Below are 24,319 nucleotides of genomic sequence, written 5' to 3' on the forward strand. Positions count from 1 at the left end.
AATCGGTTTCCGCCCGGGGATTACACCCTCCTGCCGACTGCAAGCCAATCCCAGAGCAGCGAGCGCAGTTCCAGACCCCGCTGAGCCAGAGTGGTTCCCGGCTCAGGCTGGAGCAGAGTCAGCCCTGCCGGACCAGAGTACACACCCTCCCAGCTTAGAGAGCCCCGCTCCCGGGGAAGCTGCGGCCGGGTTGGTAGCGGAACTTGGAAACAGACCCTGAGCTGCTGCTGCTGCTGCTGCTGCTGGAGGTATCCTGCTCAGTTAGCCCGGGATAGGATCGGGACAGAGCCTGGACTGGGAACGGGACAGGGTCTGCACTGGGAACGGGACAGGGTCTGGACTGGGAACGGGACAGAGTCTTCACTGGGAACGGGACAGGGTCTGGACTGGGAACGGGACAGGGTCTGGACTGGGAACGGGACAGAGTCTGGACTGGGAACGGGATAGAGCCTGGACTGGGAACGGGATAGAGCCTGGACTGGGAACGGGACAGGGTCTGTACTGGGAACGGGACAGAGTCTGGACTGGGAACGGGACAGAGTCTGGACTGGGAACGGGACAGGGTCTGTACTGGGAACGGGATAGAGTCTGTACTGGGAACGGGACAGGGTCTGTACTGGGAACGGGACAGAGCCTGTACTGGGAACGGGACAGAGTCTGTACTGGGATCGGGACAGGGTCTGTACTGGGAACGGGACAGAGTCTGTACTGGGAACGGGACAGGGTCTGTACTGGGAACGGGACAGAGTCTGTACTGGGAACGGGACAGGGTCTGGACTGGGAACGGGATAGAGTCAGTACTGGGAACAGGACAGAGCCTGTACTGGGAACGGGACAGGGTCTGGACTGGGAACGGGACAGGGTCTGGACTGGGAACGGGACAGAGCCTGTCCTGGGAACGGGACGAGTCTGTCCTGGGAACGGGACAGAGTCTGTCCTGGAAACGGGACAGAGCCTGGACTGGGAACGGGATAGAGTCAGTACTGGGAACGGGACAGAGCCTGGACTGGGAACGGGACAGAGTCTGGACTGGGGAACGGGATAGAGTCAGTACTGGGAACGGGACAGAGTCTGGACTGGGAACGGGATAGAGTCTTCACTGGGAACGGATAGAGCCTGTACTGGGAACGGGACAGAGCCTGTACTGGGAACGGGACAGAGTCTGGACTGGGAACGGGATAGAGTCTTCACTGGGAACGGATAGAGCCTGTACTGGGAACGGGACAGAGCCTGTACTGGGAACGGGACAGAGTCTGTACTGGGAACGGGGCATAGCCTGGACTGGGAACGGGACAGAGCCTGGACTGGGAACGGGACAGAGCCTGGACTGGGAACGGGACAGAGTCATCACTGGGAACGGGACAGAGTCTTCACTGGGAACGGGATAGAGCCTGGACTGGGATCGGGACAGAGTCTGCACTGGGAACGGGACAGAGCCTGGACTGGGAACGGGACAGAGTCTTCACTGGGAACGGGACAGAGCCTGGACTGGGAACGGGACAGAGTCTGTACTGGGAACGGGACAGAGTCTTCACTGGGAACGGGACAGAGTCTGTACTGGGAACGGGACAGAGTCTTCACTGGGAACGGGACAGAGTCTTCACTGGGAACGGGATAGAGCCTGTACTGGGAACGGGATAGAGCCTGTACTGAGAACGGGATAGAGTCAGTACTGGGAACGGGACAGAGTCTTCACTGGGAACGGGACAGAGTCTGTACTGGGAACGGGATAGAGTCTGTACTGGGAACAGGATAGAGTCTGTACTGGGAACAGGATAGAGTCAGTACTGAGAACGGGACAGAGCCTGTACTGGGAACGGGACAGAGTCTTCACTGGGAACGGGACAGAGCGTGGACTGGGAACAGGACAGAGCCTGCACTGGGAAGGGGACAGAGTCTACACTGGGAAGGGGACAGAGTCTTCACTGGGAACGGGACAGAGCCTGGCCTGGGAACGGGACAGAGCCTGGCCTGGGAACGGGATAGAGTCTGTACTGGGAACGGGATAGAGCCTGTACTGAGAACGGGATAGAGTCAGTACTGGGAACGGGACAGAGTCTTCACTGGGAACGGGACAGAGCCTGGACTGGGAACGGGACAGAGTCTGTACTGGGAACGGGACAGAGTCTGTACTGGGAACGGGATAGAGTCTGTACTGGGAACGGGATAGAGTCAGTACTGGGAACGGGACAGAGCCTGTACTGGGAACGGGACAGAGTCTTCACTGGGAACGGGACAGAGCGTGGACTGGGAACAGGACAGAGCCTGCACTGGGAAGGGGACAGAGTCTACACTGGGAAGGGGACAGAGTCTACACTGGGAAGGGGACAGAGTCTTCACTGGGAACGGGATAGAGTCTGGCCTGGGAACGGGATAGAGTCTTCACTGGGAACGGGACAGAGTCTGGCCTGGGAACGGGACAGAGTCTGGACTGGGAATGGGATAGAGTTTGCACTGGGAATGGGATTGAGTCTGGACTGGGAGCGAGGTAGAGTCTGGATTGGGAACATGTTAAAATCAGGATAGTGGGAAAAAGACAGTGTCACACCGGGAAAGGGATAATGTCTGGATTTGGGTGGGTATTAAATGCGAGTCTGGAATACAATCTGGATTGCAAGTGAAATAGATTCTGGACTAGGATCAGAGTAGAGTCTGCACTGGGAGTGGGGTAAAGTCTGCACCCGGATAGAATCTGAACTGGGAGCAGGAGAGATTCACACTGAGATTGGGATAGAGGCTTGTTGGTTCTGGGGTTGAGTCAGGACTGATTCTGCGATAATATCTGGACTGAGATCAGGATCGAATCTATGAAGACAGAAGCTGGGACATAGGGTAGGGGCTAAAACAGGACAGGAACTGGGAAAGGACAGCGACTGTGACTAGAGGTGGATCTAAGGTAAGACTGGGGCTTGAGTTGGAATTTGTGCTGGAGCCGGTTTCAGCCTGCTGGTGGATTGGTAGGGGAGTTTGGAGAACCTGTGTGCAGGATGATCAGGAACACTTGGAGAGACCCTGTACAGGAGACACCACTCACTGCCAGGCCCCACCTTAGTGCAGAGGAGCAGAAAGCTGCCCCCCCAGAGGATCTGTTAGCCTGTTCAGGGGCTCAGCAGGATATACCACAGCTGGAAAAGCTGCAGCAGCAGCCGGGAGTGGAGTGTATGGTTTGTGGGGACAAATCCAGTGGCAAACATTATGGACAATTCACCTGTGAAGGCTGCAAGAGTTTCTTCAAGAGGAGTGTCCGGAGGAATCTGAGCTACAGCTGCAGGGGCAGCAGAAACTGCCCTGTTGACCAACATCACCGTAACCAGTGTCAGCATTGTCGCTTCAAGAAGTGTCTGAAAGTTGGCATGAGACGAGAAGGTACACCTTCCTGGTCAGGGGTGTCTGTGATGAGAGCTGTTACCTGGGGGAAGCTCGTTAACAGTACAGTTAGTCTTTAACCAGCACCATGCACTGTTTTTAGTATCATATTGATAAACAGCACAGAATCAGACCCTTCAGTCCAACTCGTCCATGCTGACCTCAATTAATCTAGTCCCATTTGTTAGCACCCGGCCCATATCCCTCCAAACCCTTCCTATGCATACACCCATCCAGATGCCTCTTAAATGTTGTAATTGTACCAGCCTCCACCACTTCCTCTGGCAGCTCATTCCATACACGCGCCACCCTCTGCATGAAAATGTGCCCTTTAGGTCCCTTTTAAATCTTTCCCCTCTCACCTTAAACCTATGCCCTCTAATTTTGGACTCCCCTACCCTGGGGAAAAAGCCCTGACTACTCACCCTATCTATGCCCCGAGTGATTTTATAAACATCTGTGAGGTCACCCCTCAGTTTCCGATGCTCCAGGGAAAAAAATCCCAGCCTGTTCAATCTCTCCCTTTCCCTGTTTCTTCCCTGTATTTTGAACAGTTGCAGTGCAGAAGAAGACTATTTAGCCCATCATGTCTGTGCTGGCTGTCTGCACAAGCAACTCAGTCAACCTCACCTCTCCCTTTTTGCAACATCACACATTTTCACGCCAGCCCCCATCCCTTTCACCCACTCAGCAGTCCAATTCCCTCTGAATGTTTGAACTGAACTTTCCTCCACCACAGTCCAAGTCTAATATCTAGCCACCCACTTCGTGAACATTTCCCTGCACTTGTCACCTCTACCTCCCTCATCAACTCTGTTCTTAACTCCATCAGCCTGTCCCCATCCGCTACATCCAGACTCGCTTCAATCGAATTGCCTTCATTTCTCCAAGGAAAATAGCTCTAACTTTTCCAATTTATCTTCCTGACTGAAGTTTCATATCCATGGATCCATTCTTATGAAAATCGTTTTTGCACTCTCTTGACTGCCAGGGTTCTGGTCTATGTCCTTAATCTCATTTATTTCTCATTTATTCTCATCCGTTGTCTGTATTTTCATTTTGTCTTTTCTCTATCTATTTTCTCTGCCCTCATTGTCTCTATTGCTTTGTGTCCTAATTCTCTCACTCTTTACTCACTTCTCAATGACCTACTTTCCCCTCTCTGTCTCATTTTGCACTCATTCTGTCTCCATTTCTCTGCCAATTTTCAGTCTTCTCTAGTATTGCTGTCTTTCCCAATTCTTCTCTATTGCTCCTTTGTCCATCAGCATGTATCACAGTGAAATAGCCAGAACTGAGAAACTGCAAAACTGAAATTACTTTTGATAGAATGACATTAATGACAGATTCTGAGGTGGTACGTTTATTGTGGAAATTTTAAAAACATTTTAAGCTCTTTGTTTGCTAAATAATGTTGTTGATTTTCTGAGTTTGTTTCTGATTTTGTTTGGTTTTATTAAAAGTTTATAGCAAGGGAGGCCATTTGACCCATCGTGTCAGTGCTAGAGCAGCTCAAATATAATCAAGCTGCCCTGTTATTTCCTCATAGCTCAGAATCTTCCTCTGTGTCAAATATTTAATGAAGTATCCTTTACAATCAGCAATGTGCCCCTAGTAATACTTTCCTTGCCCCAGCAACACTGTGTAAAGATTTGTTTTGCAAATCTATCTCCTTATTCTCTTAGGGCAGTTTTACATCATGAACCACCCTCATTTTTGACTCCCCCCAACCAGAGAAAATAGTTTCTGGCTATACATTCCATAATAACTACTTATTAATTATAAAAATTGTTTGAACTTTCTCTGATCTAATGTGAATAGACCCAGTCTCTCCAGCTCTCAACCTTCTGTCATTTTCATCATCCTTGTGTGTCTATACTGGATGAATGGTTTTAATTGCCCTTCTATAAGGTACACAACTCTACGTGTGACCTAAATCAGTGTTTGGTACAAAAGTGTTATTTATTCTTTACTTTTGCATGCCTCTACATATAAAACTCAACAATCTATTGATTTTTATCACCATCCATCTGAACTTCCACTTAGGAAATTCAGTCTAGTTTTTGTCCTTGGTCCTATTGTTCCTTCTCTGTTTCTCTCTTCTTGAGTTGTGCCTGTTCTTTTTTTCCTTAAAGTTTTCCTTAGTTCCCAGTTTGTCCCATTTTTGTCGATTTCACACCAACCTCAGGCCAGCTGCAGAATGCAGATCAAGAGAATTTGCACCGGATTCTGATTAATGTAAACAAACTATTTACTCTGTATTAAATTGCATTCCAGTGGTCAGCACTGTAAATATATTTAATGTCGTTATATTCCAGATCTGCCATTACGTTTCCTTTGAATATTGCTATAGTTTGGGCATCTTGCATTGTCCTGGATGAGAGTTTCATCTGTGTAATTCATTTATTGAGCTAGAATCCAGCTGCTTTGTACTAAGCTCTGTACTTATGACTCTGATTGTCACAAGCCATCATTGATCTCCCATCTCGTTAGAAGGCAGTGGAATAAATACCTCATTAAGCTCCACGTTAAACTATAAGCTGCCAAGATTTATTAATCACTTGTTGGCTAAATAGCAATTTGGAATCATAGAATCCCTACAGTGTAGAAGCAAGCCATTTGACCCATCAAGTCCACCCTGACCCTCTGAAGAGCCCAGCCCTCTAAATCTGCATTGCCTATGGATAATCCACCCAGCTTGCACATCCCTGGACACCATGGGCAATTTAGCATGGCTGAACCACCTAACCAGCACATCTTTGGACTGTGGGAGGAAACCCGTGCAGAGATAAGGAGAATGTGCAGACTCCACACATACAGTCACCAAAGGGTAGAATTGAATCCAGATCCCTGGTGCTGTGAGGCAGCAGTGCGAACTACTGAGCCACCTGACTTATACGGTTTATATTACAGGACTTCCAAACATTAACTATTCTCCCTTGGGAGTTAAAATTGTTTCGCTTGTGTTAGGATACAATGTGACCTCAACTAGACGCAGGGTCCCTCAGTACTAATCTCTGTGCAGTGCGGTATTACTGATTGCACATTCTGGCTGCTTTCAGTCTAACTGAAATAAGGCCAGATGACATGTCGTTTTCTACAAAAATGCATGATTTGGATGAAGAAACTAGTTTTGAATCTCATTAGCTTCACAAACAACAACCAATTCAAAGACTAACTCAGAGGTACCACCTGATGAAGGAGCAGTGCTCTGAAAGCTAGTGCTTCCAAATAAACCAGTTAGACTCTAACCTGGTGTTGTGGGATTTTTAACTTTGTCCACCCCAGTCCAACACCAGCTCCTCCACATCAGGTATTTGAATGGGCTGCCTCAGGTCCTCCCTGAGCTGAATTGGACCATTGTCTGTAGGTTTGGTTTTGGTTTTTAACCGCCATGTGCATTCATATGAAGTGAAGAAACATTGTGTTTAAAGAAAAAAATTTATTTTGGTACCAGGAAATTTGTAGAATTTGCAACATTTAAACTTAAAGGAACCAGAATGTCTCAGTTCAGTTGTAAAAGAACTGAAGTGACTCCGACCGGAAACACTTTCCTTGTCGGGTGCTCACAAATTTGAGCTCCTTACTTAGTCTTGTCTTCCCATATTCTACATACTTTAGAAATGTAGGTATCTATCTCTGAACCACAACTCCTCATTTTACCTCATACTAATCTAAACTATTGGACTATCATGATGCCCTTCAATGGCTGCAGAGCACGAGATGGAACAAAGACAGGCTTGCATTTATATAACACCATTCACATCCTCAGACGCCCCAAGGCTCTTTAGAACTAATGCAGTTCAATGGAAGTGTGGTCACTGTTGTAATTTATGCACAGCAAGCTCCCAGAAATAATATAAAGATCTGATGATTTGACCTTTATTGATGATTCTTACAAGAGTAAGGAGGACACTGGAGAGAAATCCCTTGTTTTTCTTCAAAATGTGATGTTTTATTTTTAACTAAGAGAACAGACAGGACCTCAGATTCACATCTCACCTGAAGGACAGTTCTAACTGTGCAGCACTCTCTCAATACTGACCCTGCCATTTCAGCACTGAACATCTGACAGCGCCCACTCCCTCAGCACTGACCCTCCGACAGTGCGGCACTCCCTCAGTGGTGACCCTTCGACAGTGCGGCACTCCCTCAGCGCTGACCCTCCGACAGTGCGGCACTCCCTCAGCACTGACCCTCCAACAGTGCCCACTCCCTCAGCACTAACCCTCCGACAGTGCGGCACTCCCTCAACTCTGACCCTCCGACAGTGCGGCACTCCCTCAGCACTGACCCTCCGACAGCGCGGCACTCCCTCAGCGCTGACCATCCGACAGTGCGGCACTCCCTCAGCATTGTCCCTCTGACAGCGCGGCACTCCCTCAGTGCTGACCCTCTGACAGCGCCCACTCCCTCAGCACTGTCCCTCTGACAGTGCCTATTCCCTCAGCGCTGACCCTCTAACAGCGCCCACTCCCTCAGCGCTGACCCTCCGACAGTGCGACACTCGCTCAGCACTGACCCTCCAACAATGTGGCACTCCCTCAGCACTGACCCTCCGACAGTGCCCACTCCCTCAGCACTGACCCTCCGACAGTGCGGCGATCCCTCAGCGCTAACCCTCCGACAGTGCGGCACTCCCTCAGCACTAACCCTCTGACACTGCGGCACTCCCTCAGCACTGACCCTCCGACAGTGCCCACTCCCTCAGCACTGACCCTCCGACAGTGCGGCACTCCTTCAGCACTGACCCTGCGACAGTGCAGCACTCCCTAAGCGCTGACCCTCCGAAAGTGCGGCACTCCCTCAGCGCTGACCCTTCGATAGTGGGGCACTCCGTCAGCGCTGACCCTCCAACAGTGCGACGCTCCCTCAGCGCTAACCCACCGACAGTGCGGCACTCCTTCAACACTGACCCTGCGACAGTGCAGCACTCCCTAAGCGTTGAACCTCCGACAATGCGGCACTCCCTCAGCACTGACCCTCCGATAGTGGGGCACTCCCTCAGCACTGACCCTCCGACAGTGCAGCACTCCCTCAGCACTGACCCTCTGACAGTGCGCACTCCCTCAGCACTGACCCTCTGACAGTGCAGCACTCCCTCAGCACTGACCCTCTGACAGTGCCCACTCCCTCACCACTGACCCTCCGACGGTGGGGCACTACTTTAGCACTGACCCTCCGACAGTGCCCACTCCCTCAGCACTGACCCTCCGACAGTGCGGCGCTCCCTCAGCACTGACCCTCCGACAGTGCAGCACTCTCTCAGCACTGAGCCTCCGACAGTGCCCACTCCCTCAGCACTGACACACTGACAGTGCGGCACTCCCTCAGCACAGACCCTACAACAGTGCCCACTCCCTCAGCACTGACACTATGACAGTGCAGCCCTCCCTAAGCGCTGACCCTATGACAGTGCCCACTCCCTCAGCACTGACCCTCTGACAGTGCCAACTCCCTCAGCACTGAGCCTCCAACAGTGCGGCGCTCCCTCAGCGCTAACCCTCCGACAGTGCGGCGCTCCCTCAGCACTGACCCACTGACAGTGCAGCAGTCCTTCAGCACTGACCCACTGACGGTGGGGCACTACTTTAGCACTGACCCTCCGACAGTGCGGCAATCCCTCAGCGCTGACCCTCCGACAGTGCGACACTCCCTCAGCGCTGACCCTCCGACAGTGCCCACTCCCTCAGCACTGACCCTCCGACTGTGCGGCATTCCCTCAGCACTGACTTTCCGACAGTGCCCATTCCTTCAGCACTGACCCTCTGACAGTGCGGCGCTCTCTCAGCGCTAACCCTCCAACAGTGCCCACTCCCTCAGCACTGACCCTCCAACAGTGCGGCACTCCCTCAGCACTGACCCTCCGACAGTGCGGCACTCCCTCAGCACTGACCCTCCGACAGTGCGGCGCTCCCTCAGCGCTGACCCTCTGACTGTGCGGCACTCCCTCAGCACTGACCTTCCGACAGTGCGGCACTCCCTCAGGGCTAACCCTCCGACAGTGCGGCGCTCCCTAAGCGCTGACCCTCCGACAGTGCCAACTCCCTCAGCACTGACCCACTGACAGTGCGGCACTCCCTCAGCACTGACCCTCCGACAGTGCGGCGCTCCCTCAGCGCTAACCTTCCAACAGTGCAGCACTCCCTCAGCACTGAGCCTCCAACAGTGCCCACTCCCTAAGCGCTGGCCCTCTGACAGTGCGGCACTCCCTCAGCAGTGACCATCTGACAGTGCCCTCTCCCTCAGCACTGACCCTCCGAACGTGCAGCACTCCCTCAGCACTGACCTTCCGACAGTGCCCACTCCCTTAGCACTGACCATTCGACAGTGCCCACTCCCTCAGCACTGACCCTCTGACAGTGCCAACTCCCTCAGCACTGACCCTCCGACAGTGCAGCACTACCTCAGCACTGAGCCTCCAACAGTGCGGCGCTCCCTCAGCGCTAACCCTCCGACAGTGCGGCGCTCCCTCAGCACTGACCCACTGACAGTGCAGCACTCCTTCAGCACTGACCCACTGACGGTGGGGCACTACTTTAGCACTGACCCTCCGACAGTGCGGCAATCCCTCAGCGCTGACCCTCCGATAGTGCGTCACTCCCTCAGCACTGACCCTCCGACTGTGCGGCACTCCCTCAGCACTGACCTTCCGACAGTGCCCACTCCCTCAGCACTGACCCTTCGACTGTGCCCATTCCTTCAGCACTGACCCTTCGACAGTGCGGCACTCCCTCAGCACTGACCCTCCGACAGTGCGGCGCTCTCTCAGGGCTAACCCTCCGACAGTGCGGCGCTCCCTCAGCACTGACCCTCCAACAGTGCCCACTCCCTCAGCACTGACCCTCCATCAGTGCGGCTCTCCCTCAGCACTGACCGTCCGACAGTGCCAACTCTCCCAGCACTGATCCTAAGACAGTGCAGCACTCCCTAAACGCTGACCCTCCGACAGTGCCAACTCCCTCAGCACTGACCCACTGACAGTGCGGCTCTCCCTCAGCACTGACCCTCCGACAGTGCGGCGCTCCCTCAGCGCTAACCCTCCGACAGTGCAGCACTCCCTCAGCACTGACCCTCTGACAGTGCCCACTCCCTCACCACTAACCCACTGACAGTGCAGCACTCCTTCAGCACTGACCCACTGACAGCGCGGCACTCCCTCAGCACTGACCCTCTGACGGTGGGGCACTACTTTAGCACTGACCCTTCGTCAGTGCCCACTCCCTCAGCACTGACCCTCTGACAGTGCCAACTCCCTCAGCACTGACCCTCCGACAGTGCAGCACTACCTCAGCACTGAGCCTCCAACAGTGCGGTGCTCCCTCAGCGCTAACCCTCCGACAGTGTGGCACTCCCTCAGCACTGATCCACTGACACTGCCGCACTCCTTCAGCACTGACCGTCTGACGGTGGGGCACTACTTTAGCACTGACCCTCCGACAGTGCCCTCTCCCTCCGCACTGACCCTCCGACAGTGCGGCACTCCCTCAGCACTGACCCTCCAACAGTGCCCACTCCCTCAGCACTGACCCTCCGACAGTGCGGCGCTCCCTCAGCACTGACCCTCCGACAGTGCGGCACTCCCTCAGCACTGACCCTCCAACAGTGCCCACTCCCTCAGCACTGACCCTCCGACAGTGCGGCACTCCCTCAGCACTGACCTTCCGACAGTGCGGCACTCCCTCAGCACTGACCCTCCAACAGTGCCCACTCCCTCAGCACTGACCCTCCGACAGTGCGGCAGTCCCTCAGCACTGACCTTCCGACAGTGCGGCGCTCTCTCAGCACTGACCCTCCAACAGTGCCCACTCCCTCAGCACTGACCCTCCAACAGTGCGGCAATCCCTCAGCACTGACCCACTGACAGTGCGGCACTGACCCTACGACAGTGCAGCACTCCCTAAGCGCTGATCCTCCGACAGTGCAGCACTCCCTCAGCACTGACCCTCTGACAGTGCCCACTCCCTCAGCAGTGACCCTCCGAAAGTGCAGCACTCCCTCAGCGCTGACCCTTCGATAGTGCGGTACTCCCTCAGCACTGGCACTCCCTCAGCTCTGACACTCCAATGGTGGGGCACTCCCTCAGCACTGACCCTCTGACAGTGTGGCGCTCCCTCAGCACTGACCCTCCAACAGTGCCCACTCCCTCAGCACTGACCCTCCAACAGTGCCCACTCCCTCAGCACTGACCCTCCGACAGTGCGGCGCTCCCTCAGCAATGACCCTCCGATAGTGCAGCACTCCCTCAGCACTGACCCTCCGATAGTGCCCACTCCCTCAGCACTGACCCTCCGACAGTGCAGCACTCCCTCAGCACTGACCCTCCGATAGTGCCCACTCCCTCAGCACTGACCCTCCGACAGTGCGGCAGTCCCTCAGCACTGACCCTCCAACAGTGCCCACTCCCTCAGCACTGACCCTCCAACAGTGCGACATGTCTTCAGTATTGTCCCTCTGACAGTGCAGCATTCCATATTGCACTCTGTTATGAGGCTGCATCTTTAATCTCATATTTCTGAAGTAGGGCATGAATGTACTGTTCTGACTCAGAGATGCAGGGTGTACTATCTACTGAGCCCTAACTCACAGTTTGTTCAGTGTGTTATCTGTGTCCTTTCACTGATAATAATGAATGCTTATTAGTGTTATTTGTATTGCAGCAGTTCAGAGAGGCAGACTGGCTCACACTCCGTCCAACCCTGGACAGTACAGCCTTAACAATGGCGATGGCTTCCCCAGCCCTTCCTACCTCTCTGGCTTTATCTCGTTGCTGGTACGGGCGGAACCCTACGCAATGTCTCGCTCTGGCAGCCAGTGCATGCAGCCCGGCAGCATGATGGGGGTTGAGAACATTTGTGAGTTTGCAGCCCGCCTCCTTTTCAGCGCTGTGGAGTGGGCCAGGAATATCCCGTTCTTCCCTGACCTCCAGATCTCAGACCAGGTGGGGCTTCTGCGACTGACCTGGAGTGAACTGTTTGTGCTGAACGCGGCTCAGTGTTCAATACCGCTGCATGTGGCCCCTCTCCTAGCTGCTGCCGGTCTCCATGCCTCCCCAATGTCGGCAGAGCGCGTTGTGGCATTCATGGATCACACCCGGATCTTCCAGGAGCAAGTGGAGAAGCTGAAGCTGCTGCATGTGGACTCGGCTGAGTATTCCTGCCTGAAAGCCATTGCCCTTTTCACCTCAGGTCAGTGGGTTCTGGGTCTGTGTGCAGTGTTGGGTAACCCACTGTTTGATCACGCCACCGTTATGAAAGAGTGAATCATGAAAGAGTATTCCTGCTGCTCAGAGAAAGAGCAGATATGAATTAGAGTCAGCACCAGGAGCAAAACGTAAGATGTCCATTTTCATCGGTGCTAACTGAACATGAGTCAGATATAGCATACAACAGGGAAGTTCTCAATCTCCTGTCACATTGCACATGAAGATTAAAGTGTTATGTTCAGGTGAAGTGGGGTCAGACAGCACGGCGACTTGGACCTGAATATTTTGATACACTTTAAAGTCATAACAATTAGACATTTCCATTATACGTTCCTACTTATTATTGAGATTGTGTAAGCAAACATGTCACACTGTAATTACACCATTGGGTCAACAATGATGCAGTTGGGAGGGTGTGATTATACTGACAAATGTTTAAATGGGGAGACAATCAGAACCCAGATGGGATGAGTACTACCTTATTCTTAATATTCCCCTCCAAATCAACGTGTGTGGTGCGTACAGTGCAGCTGCATGCAAATACACACGTGTGTTCTGTGTGCATGTACATGTTTGTACTGTGTATATGTCTGCACATGTGCCTATTCTGTGATCATGCAAATGTATGTGTGTGTATATTCTGTGTGCATCCATGTGTGCAGTGTGTGCTTATGTGTGTGTATGCACGTGTATGTGTGTGTGTATGCACGTGTATGTGTGTGTGTATGCACATGTATGTGTGTGTGTATGCACGTGTATGTGTGTGTGTATGCACGTGTATGTGTGTGTGTATGCACGTGTATGTGTATGCACGTGTGTGTGTGTATGCACGTGTATGCTTGTGTGTGTATGCATGTTTGTGTGCGTGCGCGTGTTTGTGTGCATGTGTGTATGCGTGTGCATGCAAGTGTATGCGTGTGTATGCGTTTGTGTGCATGTGTGTATGCGTGTGCATGCAAGTGTATGCGTGTGCATGCGTGTGTATGCGTGTGTGTATGCATGTGCATGCGTGTGTATGTATGCGCATGTACACGTGTGTATGCACGTGTATGTGTGTGTATGCACGTGTGTGTATGCACGTGTGTGTATGCACGTGTGTGTATGCACCTGTATGTATGCACGTGTGTGTATGCACGTGTGTGTATGCACGTGTGTGTATGCACGTGTGTGTATGCACCTGTATGTATGCACGTGTGTGTATGCACCTGTATGTATGCACGTGTGTGTATGCACGCGTATGCGTGTGTGTATGCACGCGTATGCGTGTGTGTATGCACGCGTATGCGTGTGTGTATGCACGCGTATGCGTGTGTGTATGCATGCGTATGCGTGTGTGTATGCACGTGTATGCGTGTGTGTATGTGTGTATGCATGCACGTGTATGCGTGTGTGTATGCACGTGTGTGCATGTGTGTATGCATGCACGTGTATGCGTGTGTGTATGCACGTGTGTGCATGTGTGTATGCATGCACGTGTATGCGTGTGTGTATGCACGTGTATGTCTGTGTATGCACGTGTATGCGTGTGTGTATGCACGTGTATGCATGTGTGTATGCACGTGTATGCGTGTATGTGTGTGTGTATGCACGTGTATGTGTGTGTGTGTATGCACGTGTATGCGTGTGAGTGTGAGTATGATTAGTCTTCAGATGGAATTCAAATCAAGATACTAGAGCATAGCATTAATTTATTGACATTACTCAGTAATTACTCAGTATTAATGAAATACTGTTTAAATATAGGTGTGAGAAACGAACCCACTTAATCAATAATTTTCAGTCCGAGTCAAAGAGTTCCGAAGCAGCACATTTATTCGAACGTCTTTAAAGATGGGTGGCTGTACAAGGAGAGAGACACCCGACAGTAAAATAGAGAGTTTTTTAATACTTTTCTGAGGGGTCTCTCGACACCCCTACACTAAGCAATAAACCTATCATAAGTGTCTATTTCATTCTATCCCCTTATTTGGTTATTACTTGTGCCTGTTATTCCTTTATTTGGTAATTCCTTGCACCCAAGCCTAAGCCGATCATACTTATTAATTACCTCACTTGTTTTTCTTCAAATCTGCTTTATTTGGCTGTCCTTGTTTGTTACAGCCTTCCTGTTGTTTTGTCCAGTTCCTCTTTTCTTTTCTAACCTTCTGACTTCTGAGATCATCCTTTCCTATTTCTTAGCTTAAAACTATTTCTTTAAAAGACCCTCTATATCCGTTAAAATCAACAGACACCTGACAACCTGAAATGTTTCTCTCTCAATCCCTCCTTTTCTTTTTGTCAGTGTATGTTGATCTCATTGATTCTGGGACAATGAGGCCTCCAGGTCAGAGAGCATCAGACCTGAAAGTTCATCGACTTTGGAAATGCCTTCGGGAGTATTCTCAACATCACAAGTTGTTAACAAGTAAAGGCCGTCCCCCTGCAGACCCTTCAGGGGTTTGGTCAAGGCAGTCTCGATCTTTCTCCCGAGACCCCAAATACAAGGAATAATACAACAGCCCAGTGCTGCCAGAATCCCAACGACCACTGTCAAGGAGTTTAGAATAGAAACCACATTTGCTGAACCAAGACTCCAAACACCCTGTTATTGAAGTGTCCACCCCAGAATTTTCAGCCAATTCACGTGAGAGGGTCGTCAATCCTTGTAAGGCTCGAGTAATTAAGCCGTCTGGGGCCGTGTTATTCAGAATAAAGGTATAGCAACTTCCCCCTAACATAACACAAACTCCCCCTTTTTCTGCCAACATCATATCTATCATCATATCACATCCTATTTTCCCAGGCCATCCTGCTTGTGGCATCTAACTGTCCAGCTATTCCTTTAACAGCGTTTCTGGTGTAATTTATAAATCTTTGTTGGTTGTAAAAGATGTAATTAATCCCATCGACATTTTTATTAATCGTAACCCATCAGAAGAGAGACTCAAATCCAGCTGCTATCTGGTTACGGGCCTTAAATTCGTCAGGCACCCCTCTGAAGAAGGGCTAATGCCCGAAACGTCGATTCTCCTGTTCCCTAGATGCTGCCTGACCTGCTGCGCTTTTCCAGCAACACATTTGATGTGTTGATCTCCAGCATCTGCAGACCTCACTTACCCCTCTGGGAGCCCCTATCAAGTCCAAATAAATATCATCATCAAAGGAGGTAGCAAAGACTGGCCGTAACCTCCTCCTTTTCTTCATTTCAGGAATCTCACCTCGTTAAAACGCTCGGGTGAATGGAATAGCCAATTGTACAATTGCACAGGTGCCTCGCCAGTCAGAGGGCATAGTAGGTCTTAGAATCTTTCTGCCACAGTACCGCCACAAATCTGCTCGGGGTATCTTTAAAGCTGAATAGTTCCCTCCCATCTCTGTCTCGGAAACCGATTCAACTTCCGAGCATGACTTTAAGTTCTCCTAGAAATCGGGACTGGTCTGACCCCTGCCTTCGTACACAGGAGGTGATTCCCGACCACGTCCGAAAACGAAGGGGAGAATTTTTAATTCCTCCTTCTTCAGGGGAGGGAACAACAACAGCAAAGACCGACAGCCTGGATTGCCCCACGCCGTCTCATCCTGATACAGGGCTATCATGCATATTATACCAGCCCTGTCTCGCTTCCACCCGAGCGGGAAGGGGACCACATGAGCCACCAGTCTACCTGAGGCACATGCAGAGCAATTGCTTTTATTCAGACTTTACACAGTATATTTCACCCATTCAACCCAGGCGTTTGTATCCCCGTATCCAGTTTCTATTTCAATAGTCTGTTTTAAGTCCTTTACCTCTATAATTCTTACTACTTTAAGGTCATTGGGAGGGGTGAAAGGTTGTACCTTATTATCCCGTAGTTCTGCCCGTTTTCCCTGTCCTACGCTAATTCCAAAACAACAGCCCGAGAAATCCTTCCCATTTGCTTTCATTTCTATCCTAAATGTTTCATTTAATTATACCTGATAGGTGCCCCCTCCCAGAATTGCTTCGTGCCATATGGTTTTCTTTATCATTAGGTATATTGGGTTACACTTTTTATCGGGACAATTGCGAGCTGGTCGGTAGGGGGCCCGGTGTACTGTGACGAGACCATTATACCAAGTACCATCCCCAAGGCCAGTCCCATAGGACTTAAGATGTATCTCAGAGCTACGGTACTGTCTCTGATTATCTACATCCCCACAATTTACTAAGCTGCATGCATCAGCGTCTATTACTTGTGGATTATCAGACTCTGGAACCGTTAATAACACGTATGAAAATGATATTTGACAAAATCCCAATACTAAGAGGGCTAGTATCATAACTCTTAAGCATCCCCAGCATTCCTGGACATCACAGTCGAAAGAAAGGACAAGGGAGAACTACAAACCTGTGTATACAGAAAACCGACAACCACTGACCAAATACTTAACTACGCCAGCAACCATCCCAACACACACAAACAAAGCTGTATCAGAACACTATTCCAACGAGCCACATCACACTGCAGCACAGACAAACTTCGGAAGACAGAGGAGAACCACCTATACAACGTATTCAAGAAGAACGGTCTTACCAAAAAACACCTCAAGAACAAACCACGACAAGCAGACCAAACACAGCCAGAAACCCTAACCACCTTACCATACATCAAAGAAGTTTCAGAAATGACAGCCAGACTACTAAGACCCCTCGGAATCCTAGTAGCACACAAACCCATCAACACTCTCAAACAAAAACTAACAAACTTAAAAGACCCAGTACAACCCATGGACAAAACCAACGTCATCTATAAAAATTCCATGCAAGGACTGCCACAAACACTACGTAGGACAAACAGGAAGAAAGTTAGCCACTAGGATACACGAACACCAGCTAGCCACAAAAAAACACGACCCTCTCTCTCCCTCGCAGCCCTACACACGGATGAAAAAAAACCCACCATTTCGACTGGGACAGCACATCTATCCTGGGACAGGCTAAGCAAAGACATGCCAGAGAATTCCTAGAGGCCTGGCATTCCAACCACAACGCCATAAACAAACACATAGATCTAGATGCCATCTATCAACCCCTCAGAAAACGAACAGGAAATGACATCACCACAAACCCCAGGAACCCCATTCAGAAGAAAGATATAAATAGAAAGCAGGAGACAACAGCTTCGCTTCACTTGGAGGTCGCCACTGATGATGTTACCTAGCCAGGTAATGAAACGTCTGGATATCAAACCTACACCCTAAACCTCAACCTGAGCTACAAACCTTCACAAACCTTGCATCCCCAGCATTCTAAAAATCGTACAGAAATAATCCCGCGCTCGTGTCGCCACTGTATAATCAGTTACTCAAAGTCTCTTTAGTCTGAGTTTCAGCGGGTCTTGCGTTGATTCGGCTGTCCAGACTTCTTCCTCCACTGGAGGGTCCACTGGCCCTTTGATCCGAGTGTAGTGAGTCCAGCCTTTCTCCGCCGTCCTTATTGCCGTCTCTGTTGTGAGGAGGGCTTGATACGGACCTTCCCAGTCTGGCTGAAGTTTTGTCTCCGACCTCGATTTGATTAGGACCCAATCGCCCGGTCTGAGCAGACGCACTGCAAAGTCAAGGGGTGGTGTCTGGGCAAGCCGACCCTGAGTTCGAAGGAATGATAGAGAACTGGACAGGGCCAGTATGTACTTCTTTAACTTCTGTTCATTAACTTCCACAATTGGAACCTCTCCTTTTGTGTCCAAATAAGGTAAGCCAAACAATATTTCATTGGGAACAATCCCAAGTCCTTTCTAGGTGCTGTTCGCACCCGTAGGAGGGCCAAGGGTAGGCACTTTGTCCACGGGAGTTTGGTCTCAAGCACTAATTTAGATAGTTGCTTTTTCAGCGTCTGATTCATTCTTTCAACCTTTCCTGATGAGGATGGGTGCCAAGGGGTATGAAATTCCCAGGAGATTCCTAAACTCTTCATTGTCTCCTGTAATACTTTAGAAGTAAAATGTACCTTGATCTGAGGCTATATGTTCTACTACCCCGTACCTGGGAACTATCTGTTCAAGAATCACCTTGGATACCCCATTCGCAGCGGCTATAGCCAAGGAGTATGCTTCGACCCATCCGGACAAGTGGTCAACGATCACCAACAGGTACTTCATCCTTCCCACCCGGGGTAACTCGGTATAATCTACCTGGATACTCTGAAATGGTCGTAGCCCAGATGGTCGTACTCCCTGAACCTATCTCCTCAAAACCTTTTTGTTTATCTTTTTACATGTTATACATCCTTCACATATCTGTTTGGCAATGGTATATACTCCTTCACATCCATATCTTCGCAGGACTAAATCGCACATTGCCTGCACCCCCCCCCCACCCAATGACTTCCCTGATGCAAAATGGTCATAATTTCTCGCATCATCATTTTATTAAGCATCTCCCTTCCACAGGTAGCAGCCAACGCCCATCTTCTGTTTTAACTGTACCTATGTCTTTCAGTTCCTCCTCCTCAGTATTAAATAATGGAGTACTTGGAGGATCAGGGAGCGAAGGTATCGGGGACATATTACTGCTTCTGGTGGACTCATGGCCGCCTCCCTAGCTGCCTCATCCGCCAATCTATTCCCCCTTACTTCTAGGGTATCCCCCTTTTGCTGCCCATTCCCATGAACCACAGCTATTTCCCGGGGCAATAGTAGGGATTCTAAAACTTGCTTTATTAATCCCTCATGAACTAATTCCTTGCCCCTACTATTAATTAAACCTCGTTCTTGCCAGATTTTTCCAAAGGTTTGTACTATACCAAACGCATATCTAGAACCTGTATATATCGTTCCATCTCTATTTTCTAGGGCTTTAAGGGCCTTATCTAGAGCATAAAGCTCATAAGTCTGTGCTGACCAACTATCAGGTAATTTACCAGAATGAATCACAGTCCCTTTGTCTCCATTGATCACAGCATACCCATTATGTCTTTTACCCTCGATTACAAGGGAGGAGCCATCTATAAATATTCGGTCTCTAGCATGTAGCAGGAGATCCCCCAGGTCCTCCCGAACCTTTGTCTGGTAGTTTATAATATCGAGACAGTCATGTTCTGGATTTCTAGGAGGTTCTCCTTCTCCCCTCCATAAGAATGTGGCCGGATTCAAACAGCTGTCTGTGACTAACACAAGATCGTCCTTCTTCAGAATTCTAGAGTCGGTAAGCCAGCGTCCCCCCCCCCGCCCTGCCTTTTGGCTGAGGATGGTCCGTACCTGATGTGGGCTACTGACTATCAGGGCTCCCCTCCCCCAAAGGTAAGGTTCTTGAACCAATGAAGCTGTTGCTGCTACTGCCTGGACACTCTGGCCAACCTCTCGAGACTGGATCGAAGATTTTAGACAGAAAGACCACTGGTTGTTTTTTCCTCCCCACGGCTGAGTTAGGACCCCTGAGGCCACTCCCTTATCCACAGTAGCAAATAAATGAAAGGGCTTTTCTAAGGAAGGCAACGCGAGGACGGGCGCCTGAATCAAACTCTGTTTCAATTCCTCAACTAATTCCCTTTCCTCTTTTGTCCACTTTAAGCTGTTCGGTTCGTCATCTAGTAATTTCAAGTGTAGTTTCTTCGTTTTCTGAGCATAAGAATCTATCCATAATCTACAATACCCTGTTAACCCGAGCAGTTTCTGTAGGTCCCTTTCTGTTTCTGGTAACAGCATTTCTATAATCCCCTTTATTCATTCTGGGCTTATCCTCCTTTTTCCTTCACTAATCAAATGTCCCAAATACTTGACCTCTTTTTCCACATATTGGAGTTTATTCTTACAGACTCTTAGTCCTTGTTGTCCCAGGAAATTTAATAACTTATTTGTAGCCTCCGCCACACTATCCCTCTTTTTCCCAGTAATTAACAAGTCATCTACATATTGTAACAGAGTAATTTCTGCAGGGATATAAAATTTCTCCAAAACCTGCTCTAGTACCTGACCGAAGAGATCCTGAGATTCAGTAAAGCCCTGTGGGAGTACTGTCCATCTGTACTGCTGCTTTCATCCAGTGTTCAGGTCTTCCCGTTCAAAGGCAAACAGGTCCCTGCTTCCCTCTGACAATGGGCCGGCCCAAAAAGCCCCCTTTAGGTCTATCACACTAAACCACTTATGCTCATGTGGAATTTTCCTCAATATTGTATAGGGGTTGGGGACCACCGGGTGATGACTTTGAACTTTCTGATTCAGTGTTCTTAAACCTTGCACCAGACAGTAAGTACCATCCGATTTTTTTACTGGGAGAATGGGAGTATTGAAAGGAGACATGCAGGGCTCTAATAATCCATCCTCAATCAACCCCTTTATTACTGGCTGTAATCCTTAACGTCCCTCCGTCGGGATTGGGTATTGCCTTTGACACACTACCTCTCCTTCCTTTTTCAAGTTTATTTCTAATGGGGGTATTTGTAATCTTCCGCGGTTCCCTTCCCGAGCCCACACTGTGGGCTCTATATCTTTTTCTGCCTCATCAGTTAAGACTGCCATCTGTACCACTAATGTTTGATTCAATATTCCAATTTCTATTCCCAGGAGAATAAACAAGTCCCTTCCCAGCACGTTGACCCCAACCTCTGGGATATGCAACAGTTCTGCTTTGATTGTTTCTCCTTTTTTTCTAATCGGTGTACTTTGTAATGCCGGGACTCTAAATCCTTCACTCTTTATTCCTTTGATCCTTACGGTTTTTTCTGACTTATGAATTCCCTTTGGTTCAAAACTCAGTGAGGATCTAGCTTTTGCCTTTTGTTTCTGCTTTTTGTCTTCTCTCCTTACAAATAATCTCTGAGCCTCCCTCAGCAATTCATCTAATGGTTTCTCACTCCATCCCTCTAGTTTCTGTATTTTCTTCTGAATATCTGGCCAAGACTTAGTCACAAAGTGTATTTTCAACAATCCTTCCCCTACTGGCCCCTCTAAATTCATCCCAGAATATTTGCGCATAGAGTCCTTCAGTCTTTGTAAAAACTCTGAGGGACTCTCTTCCTTTCCTTGACATACCTCAAACGCCTTCGTTAAATTCTGTGACTTCGGGGCGGCTTCTCCAATTCCTGAAGAAGGGCTTATGCCCGAAACGTCGATTCTCCTGTTCCCTGGATGCTGCCTGACCTGCTGCGCTTTTCCAGCAACACATTTTCAGCGGCTTCTCCAATTACCCTGATTAATAAATTTTTCATAATTTTCATCTTTTGCCTATCATCTTGTTTTTGATGATCCCAATTGGGGTCTCTTAAGGGGAACTTATCCTCTGCCTGACCTGCCCCTTCAGTTCCCATGAGGGTGTTCCCTGTCCCAGACCCCAAATGCTGCTTTTCTTATCAACCCTCTTTCTTCTCCACTAAATAAAATATTTAGTATGGACATCAATTCTGTCCAAGTATATACATGCGGACCCAGGAATTGATCAATCTGTTCTGACAAACCTACTGGGTCTTCTATAAGTATTTTCATTTCTTTTTTAAAGGACCTTACTTCCCCACTCGTTAAAGGGGCATTAACAAATCCAATTTCTCTTTCCCCGATCGGGACCTCTCATAATGGAAGCATGTTTTGGACCAACATTTCTTCTGCCTCCCCTTCACTTTCTTCTAATCTTTCCATTTAGCTTCTGGTGCGTTTTGCATTCGGCACCTGACTTTTATCTATTTCCTGTTCTGTCTCAGACATGGTGGGACCTTCATCCCCCTGCCCCAGTCCCACTGCCTGCCCCTGACCCGTACCAGAAACGGCCACGGGCAGTTGGATACTTCCATATGGCGGGGGGTAAATTATCTAATACCTCCCATGGGGATAGAGGTGGTGAACTAGGGATGTTCTTTTCATCTATTTTTACAGTGCACATCCGTATTTTAGATTCACCCTTCCAACAGGAGGCATAATCAGACTCCTCCTGACTGAAGGGTTCTTTTTCATTGACATATAAATTTAAATATTGACAAACCCAGTCCCTGTCCAACCCGTACTTTGGCCAGAAGACGGCAGGACGAAGAATAGGTTCCTTAATCCATACAAAACAACAATACTTTATCATTTTCTTTCTATCTTTTTGTCGTGTGTGTTCATTTTGTTTCCAATTTCCCAACATCCAACCCAACGGACTTTCTGGAGGAATGTTGCCATGGACGCCTCCCTTCTCAACGGAAGATTTTCCTTTACTACTTGTTGCACAACCCATTTCACCCTGGCTCACCACCCAGTGGCCTCAATCACCTCTCCCAATAGGGATCCAATCCCTACAGAATCTGAGGATTCTTTCCCCAGAAAATCCTTGAGTCCACCTCAAGGTAGGGCACTTTTTAGGGGTTAGCCTGACCCCTGTCAGGTGATTCTGGTGTCCTTGTAAATCGCGGAAAGGCAATCGAGTTTGGGGTCCCACCCAAATGAACCAGAAACCTCGGGTCCAACTCGGGATAGGAGTTTGGTACTCCTGAACTCCCAGGTTACTTTCGTTAGTCCCTCATAACGACTAAAACCCAAGCCCCAGCCACCAAGGTAGTACTTAAAAGTCAGTTTTCTTACCTTGGTCTGTGCACAGAGTTACCTGGCTATTAGACATATTCCGGTTGTGCCTTCCCCCTTGGGTCCCACCCAAGGTCCCCCTGAGTCCAACTCAAGGTACACACACTCACTACCAACTGGTTCGGAACGACTCTTAAAGGATTCAATTCAGGTAATCCCTCGAGCCACCCACCGCCGAAAAACACAAGATCGTTCTAAAGGAACCGGGCCCGCCTTCTCAGTTATCGACGGTGGGAGCCTTTCCAGGAGCTGATGTTCATCCCGGACGAGCCCCCAATTGTGAGAAACGAACCCACTTAATCAATAATTTTCAGTCCGAGTCAAAGAGTTCCGAAGCAGCACATTTATTCGAACGTCTTTAAAGATGTTCAAGGAGAGACACACCCGACAGGAAAATAGAGAGTTTTTTAATACTTTTCTGAGGGGTCTCTTGACACCCCTCAACTAAGCAATAAACCTATCATAAGTGTCTATTTCATTCTATCCCCTTATTTGGTTATTACTTGTGCCTGTTATTCCTTTATTTGGTAATTCCTTGCACCCAAGCCTAAGCCGATCATACTTATTAATTACCTCACTTGTTTTTCTTCAAATCTGCTTTATTTGGCTGTCCTTGTTTGTTACAGCCTTCCTGTTGTTTTGTCCAGTTCCTCTTTTTTCTAACCTTCTGACTTCTGAGATCATCCTTTACTACTTTGATAGTCTAAAAAGCGAACCTACAAACTATGAGCTTATTGCGAAATGCCCCTCCTGCTTCTTTTGTGGTCAGCTACAATACTCAAAGTTATTTCTTAGCTTAAAACTATTTCTTAAAAAGACACTCTATATTTGTTAGAATCAACATACACCTGACAGCCTGAAATGTTTCTCTCTCACCGGGGATTGAGGTGAGGAAAGAGAACTATGACTCCACTAACAGACGATGATTCTACCAGTTAGTTCTTGATATCACACATTGACATACTTAGCAAAATACTTTGGAAGGGATTTATTTGAATGATGAAAATCCGCTGCTATATTTATAGAATTTACTCAGTCGATTTGGGAAGTTACGTCAAGATTGAGGGGATTAATGTCTTTAGGTGTTTTATTAAAATGACGTGACGGATGATTCAGATTTATTTCAGCTGAAAGCAAGACTGACTTAATAGGTGATGAAAATAGAAATAAGTCAAATCTAATCAGAGTTTACCTTGTATTAAACCTGCATGCCAGCTGTTTGGGATTACCTGAAACAATCAAACTGTGGCTTTTTAAGCTG

General features: G+C 49.1%; 1 protein-coding gene across 2 annotated transcripts in view; it reads left to right on the forward strand.

The window, feature by feature from the left end:
• Nucleotides 1-1,080: 1,080 nt before the first annotated feature.
• The window catches only part of LOC122544768 (COUP transcription factor 1-like), a 44,232-nt gene continuing 20,993 nt past the window's right edge, over nucleotides 1,081-24,319 (forward strand). Inside the window, exons 1-2 of one of the 2 annotated variants that reach the window (XM_087985027.1) lie at nucleotides 1,081-3,366; nucleotides 12,030-12,554. In XM_087985027.1, coding sequence (XP_087841153.1) covers nucleotides 2,988-3,366; nucleotides 12,030-12,554 — 904 coding nt within the window. In that variant the 5' untranslated portion in view covers nucleotides 1,081-2,987. Of the gene's footprint in view, nucleotides 3,367-12,026; nucleotides 12,555-24,319 lie in introns of both variants that reach the window. The other variant, XM_043684093.2, reaches the window with a different exon arrangement.

This window comes from Chiloscyllium plagiosum, unplaced genomic scaffold (genome assembly GCF_037043375.1).
Source record: "Chiloscyllium plagiosum isolate Xiang-an unplaced genomic scaffold, Cpla_swu_hap1 HiC_scaffold_50, whole genome shotgun sequence".
NCBI classification, from domain to species: domain Eukaryota; kingdom Metazoa; phylum Chordata; class Chondrichthyes; order Orectolobiformes; family Hemiscylliidae; genus Chiloscyllium; species Chiloscyllium plagiosum.